This window comes from Chiloscyllium plagiosum, chromosome 12, assembly GCF_004010195.1.
Source record: "Chiloscyllium plagiosum isolate BGI_BamShark_2017 chromosome 12, ASM401019v2, whole genome shotgun sequence".
NCBI classification, from domain to species: domain Eukaryota; kingdom Metazoa; phylum Chordata; class Chondrichthyes; order Orectolobiformes; family Hemiscylliidae; genus Chiloscyllium; species Chiloscyllium plagiosum.
Genome location: NC_057721.1, coordinates 59,127,876 through 59,133,436, shown reverse-complemented (window position 1 = coordinate 59,133,436; position 5,561 = coordinate 59,127,876). Strand labels below are relative to the sequence as shown.

The following is a 5,561-nucleotide window of genomic DNA, read 5'->3' as shown; positions in this document are numbered from 1 at the left end:
AGTCTGAGGGTCGGGCATGAGTCTCGGGGTGGGGGTATATGGGGTCAGTCTGAGGGTCGGGCATGAGTCTCGGGGTGGGGGTGTATGGGGTCAGTCCGGCCGGCCGGGCCCACCTCGGTCGCTGTCGATCTTTAGCATGCGGTTGGTGACGGTGTCGGCGACACTGAAGAGCTCACAGTGGCCCAGGCTGTGCAGGATCTCGCGGAGGCCGCACCGCTCCCTCTCCGTCAGCACGGCCATGGTGATGGCCACCCGCCTCCGCTCCGGGCACCGCAACAACGTTCCCCCACCCCAGCACCCGCCTTAACGAGGACCCGGAGCCTGATCCCTGCACACAGCGGGCGCCATGACACTGACGGAGGGTCTTTGACTCTGTCTTTATCACATCCACCGCACGCTCCTATTATCGCTTTAGGATTTAAAACAAAAAAAAACACAATCAGGTCGAATCAATAATTCCACTCTCTCGGGGTGGGGGTGCGGAGGCTGTATTTTGTCGATCTATTCTGATGTTGGTCAGAATGTCCTCGGTATCACGGTCCGGCCGGAAACATTTGACGGGTGCACCGTCTCTCCCCCCCCCGGCCGGTGTGTAGGGAGGGCACTAGGACCGTGAGGAAACCCCGAGTGAGGAATCTGGAGTCACCGGGAGACGATCTCTGTGAGTACACCCTCCACCCGGGAGTATTACAGAATACCGTGTACATCAACCCCAGAGAGAGAGAGAGAGAGCAGACCCCCACCCGGGAGAGACTACCCCCCAGACAGACAGAGAATACACCCCCAGAGTGTGTCCTTCTAGAGAGAGTTCACCTGCACACCGAGAAAGTAAGTGTGTGCGCGCGTACACTTGAAGAGTGAGTGAGTGTGTGCGCGTTTACACTTGTGTGAGTGCGCGCGTACATTTGACGGGTGAGTGTGTGAGCGCGCGTGTACACTTGACGAGTGAGCGTGCGCGCGTACTCTTGACGAGTGTGTGCGCGCGCATGTGTACACTTGACGAGTGTGTGTGCGCATACTCTTGACGAGTGAGTCATTGTGTGCACGCAAATGTACACTTGACGAGTGAGTGCGCGCGCGTACACTTGATGAGTGAGTGAGTGCGCGTACACTTGATGAGTGAGTGAGTGCACGAGCGCGAACCCTTGATGAGTGAATGAGTGTGTGCGTGTATACTTGACGAGTGTGTGTGTGTGCATGCGTACACTTGACGAGTGAGTGAGTGTGCATGCACGCGTACACTTGACGAGTGAGTGTGCGCGCGCGCGTACACTTGACGAGTGAGTGTGTGCGTGCGTGCGCGTATCCTTGACGAGTGAGTGAGCGTGTGCGTGCACGCGCGTACCCTTGACTGTTGAGAATGTGTGCGCGCGCGCGTACACTTGACGAGTGAGTGTGTGCGTGCATGCGCGTATCCTTGACGAGTGAGTGAGTGCGTGCACGCGCGCGAACCCTTGACGAGTGAGTGAGTATGTGCATGTACACTTGACGAGTGAGTGTGTGCATGCGCGGGAACCCTTGACGTACACTTGACGAGTGAGTGAGTGAGTGTGTGTGCGCCTACACTTGACGAGTGAGTGAGTGTGCGCGCGCGCGTACACTTGACAAGTGAGTGAGTGTGCGTGTACCCTTGACGAGTGAGTGTGTGCACGCGCATACCCTTGACGAGTGAGTGAGTGTGCGCACGCGTGTACCTTTGATGAGTGAGTGAGTGCGCGTGTACCCTTGACGAGTGAGTGAGTGAATGTGTGCGCGTGCGTACTCTTGACGAGTGAGAATGTGTGCGCGCGCGTGTACCCTTGATGAGTGAGTGCACGCACGTGAACCCTTGAGTGAGTGAGTGAGTGCGTGTGCGTGAAGAGCGAGCGAGTGTGTGTGCGCGTAAGTATACTTGAAGAGTGAGAGTGCACTTATAATTTGGAGGAATCGGTGTTGGACTGGGCTGGAGAAATCAACTAGGAGAAAGTGAGGGCTGCAGATGCTGGAGATCAGAGCTGAAAAACGTGTTCCTGGAAAAGCGCAGCAGGTCAGGCAGCATCCAAGGAGCAGGAGAATCGATGTTTCGGGCATAAGCCCTTCTTCAGGCAGGCTGGAGAAAGTTTAAAATCACACAATACCAAGTTTTGGTACAATAGGTTTATCTGGAATAAACCAAATAAACCTGTTGGACTATAACCTGGTGTTGTGTGATTTATTTTTAGCTGTGTGCACCTAGAGAGAGTGTATTTTTACGGATAGACCACACCAGACTCCATTCCCTCCTCCCCCTCCCCCCCATCCCACCCCCAAAAAATAATTAATTAAGGAGATAGGCTTAGACCCTTTTATTCTGAGACTGTATCCTCTAGGTCATTATCCTATAGCCAGGGAAACCTCCTTTGCAGCCCTTATGAATTTTCCATGTTTCTATGAAATCACCTCTCATTTTCCTAAATTCCATCCAGGTAATCTCCTCAGATGACAGTGTCAGCGTTCCAGGAATGAGTTTGATGAGTCTTTGCTGCACCCTTTGTGTAATATATATACATCTTTAAGCAAGAAAACCAAAACTTTGGTGATGTGTACAGTTGCAGCAAGACTTCTTTGCTTCTGTTCCCAAATCTTTTTGTGAAGAAGGCTAACATATTGTTTACCTTTCAAGTTGCTTGCTGCACCTGCGTACTGGCTTTCAAAACATCAAAACTTTCCGACCTCTCACCATTTAAAAAAAAATGCACTGCTTTACTACTGTCAGAGTGGAAATCTCACACCCATTTATATTATATTGCATCTGCCACTTTTTCCTCACTTTCACCACTTGTCTTAATCCCCATGAAACATCTTTGGATCCTCTTCATAACTCTTATTCCCACTAAGTCTCATATCACCTGCAAACTTGGAAATGCTGCAATCGTCTGTATTTGGATGCATTTCCAAATGACATATGTTGGAGACGCCGGTACAGTTTCGCTTACTTATTATAAAACCATTGCAGCAGAATTAGGCCATTCAGCTCACTGAGTTCACTGACATTCAATAACATCATTAGCTTATTATGATCATTATTATAGATCATGATAATAAAAGTACCAGTGCCCAGGACTAGAACTTTTGTAGGAGGTATCTCCAGCTGCAGCTCCTGAGAGCCTGAGTTTTGGAGTTGGTGTAGCGTTTGGGACACTGCAGAGCATCTGCAAATCTGAGAGTATCGTGGGTACTATATAGAGAGGTAGTTACTCCACAGGCTAAAACTCCACAAATAGGGAGTGAATGGATAACTACCAGGCAGAATAAGAGTACTTGACAAGCAATGCAGAAATCCCATGTGGTCATTACCCTGCAGAACAGATTTATCATTTTCAATACTGTTGTGGGGGAAATGGCCTCTCAAAGGCAATGGCCAAGTTCCATTGCGCCTTTGTTAGCTTTGCTCCGCAGGAGAGGAGGAACAAATATGGGAAGGCAGTAGTATTGAAGGGTAAGTAGATAAATATTTTAGTCACCACAAAAGCAATTTGCTAAAATAAACTAAGAACTGCAGGTGCTGGAAATCTAAAGCAAAAACAGAAATTGCTGGAGAAACTCAGCAGGTCTCGCAGCATCTGTGGAAAGAAAGCAGAGTTGCTTCTTGGGTGCTAGGGTCAAAGATATTTCACAGAAGCTACAGGATATTCTGAAATGGAAGGGTGAACAGCCAGTGGTCGTGGTATACATCAGTACCAGCAATGTAGTTAAAAAAAAGGAATGAGATCCTAAAAGCAGAGTGTAGGGAGTTAGGAAGCAAGTTCAAATACAGCATCTCAAAGGGAGTGATCTCAGTCAAGCGTAGAAAATAGCAGGATATTATCAAATAAATGTGTGGCTGCAGAGATGACGTGAGGGGGAGGGTTTGAGATTCCTAGGATGTTGGGACTGGTTCTGGGGAGGTGCGACCAGTGCCAGCTGGATGGGTTATACCTGGACGGGAACTTGTCCCCTATGGATGTATTTATTAGTGTGTTTGGGAAGGGTTTAAACTAAAATAGAAAGGGGATGGGAACCTATTCTAAGAGACAGAAGAGAGGGAAACAAGTGAAACAAAAAAAAGAAACAGAATGGGAATAAACAGTGGTAGACAGTTCAAGGGCAAGAATCAAACAGGGCCACAGTGCAAAATAATGTGAACAAGACTGGGCATGTTAAAAAGGCAAGCCTTAAGGCCTTTTGTCTTAATGTGTGAAACATTCAGGATTAAGTGGATAAGTTATTCGTGTAAGTGGATCTAAGCAGGTCTGATATTGTTGGGATTCCAGAGGTGTCGCTGTAGCATGATCAGGGAAGAAAATTGAACATCCAGGTGTATTCAGTTTTTTGGAAAGACAGACAAAAAGGGAAAGCATTACTGGTTAATGAGAAAATTAAGGCAAGAGTGAGGAAGAATATTAGCTTTGGTGAAGTTGAATCTCTATCAATGTGTAGAGCTTAGAAAAAAAATACCATGGGCAGATAATGATTCCAAGCATTGTATATATACACTCAAATTGTAGTTGCAATGTTAAGGAAGATATTCAACAGAAAATTAGAAATCCAAGCAATAATGGTACAGCTGTAAGTGATTTTAATTGGCATTTGGAGAAGGTAAATCAAATCATTGGTGTGTCATAAAGGAAGAATTCCTGGAATCTATATGGGATGGATTTCTGGATCAATACAGTGAGTAATCAACTAGATATCAGGCATTCTTGATTATGTACTATGTAATGAGAATGGATTAATTATCAACTTAGCTGTGTGAGAACACCTGGGGAAGAGTGACCATGGTATGATGGAATTCTTCATTAAGATGGAGACTGGCATAATTGATTCTGAGACTAAGTCCTGAATCTAAATAAAGGAAACTACAATAGCATATGAAGTGGAGGAACATTACTTAAACAGATAAAGGTGGATAGACAAAGGCAAGTATTTAAACAGTGACTGGATGAACTACAGCGTTCTTACCTGGCACAAAAATAAAACGAGAAAGGTGTCCTAACTGTTGCTAATAGGAGAATTTCAGGATAGTATTATTGGCATACAAATTGGCAGCAGACCTGAGGATCAGTTTCAGTTTCAGCAAAGGAGGACACAAGGATCGATTAAGAGGAGGAAAATAGATTATGAGAGTAAGCTTTCGGGGAATGTACAAAGTGAGTGTAAAATCACCTATAAGTTTGTGAAGCGAAAAGGATTAATAAAGGCAAATATAGATACCATACAGTCAGAAACGGGGAAAGTTATAGTGTGGAACAAAGAGATGGCAGACCAGTTAAATACTTTGTTTCTGTGTTCACAAGTAACATATAAGAAATATTGGGATACGCGGGGTTTATTTAGTGAGAGGGAGGAGCTGAAGGAAATCTGTATTAGTCAGGAAATAGTGTTGGCGAAATTGACAAGATTAAATGCTGATGCATTACCGTGTTAGAGGCAAAAAAATTGCAGATGCTGGAATCCAAAGTAGACAGACAGGAGGCTGGAAGAACACGGCAAGCCAGGCTGAATGGAGGTGAGGGGGGGTGATGTGCTAGCAGGTTCTGCATCTTTTCCATTTGCAGGAAAGG

At 46.3% G+C, this 5,561-nt stretch overlaps 2 protein-coding genes across 4 annotated transcripts in view; one reads left to right on the top strand and one right to left on the bottom strand.

The window, feature by feature from the left end:
• c12h3orf38 (chromosome 12 C3orf38 homolog) overlaps positions 1–854 on the bottom strand; it is a 25,774-nt gene extending 24,920 nt beyond the window's left edge. Inside the window, exons 1-2 of the mRNA XM_043701194.1 lie at positions 814–854; positions 114–409 (exon numbers count right to left, since the gene is read on the bottom strand). Of these exons, the coding sequence (XP_043557129.1) occupies positions 114–240 (127 nt within the window). The 5' untranslated portion in view covers positions 241–409; positions 814–854. The remainder of the gene's footprint in view (positions 1–113; positions 410–813) is intronic.
• zgc:152951 (uncharacterized protein LOC569013 homolog) overlaps positions 466–5,561 on the top strand; it is a 74,896-nt gene continuing 69,800 nt past the window's right edge. For 2 of the 3 annotated variants that reach the window (XM_043701193.1, XM_043701189.1), the window contains exon 1: positions 466–828. The gene's annotated coding sequence lies outside the window, so the exon portion shown is untranslated. The remainder of the gene's footprint in view (positions 829–5,561) is intronic. The other variant, XM_043701190.1, reaches the window with a different exon arrangement.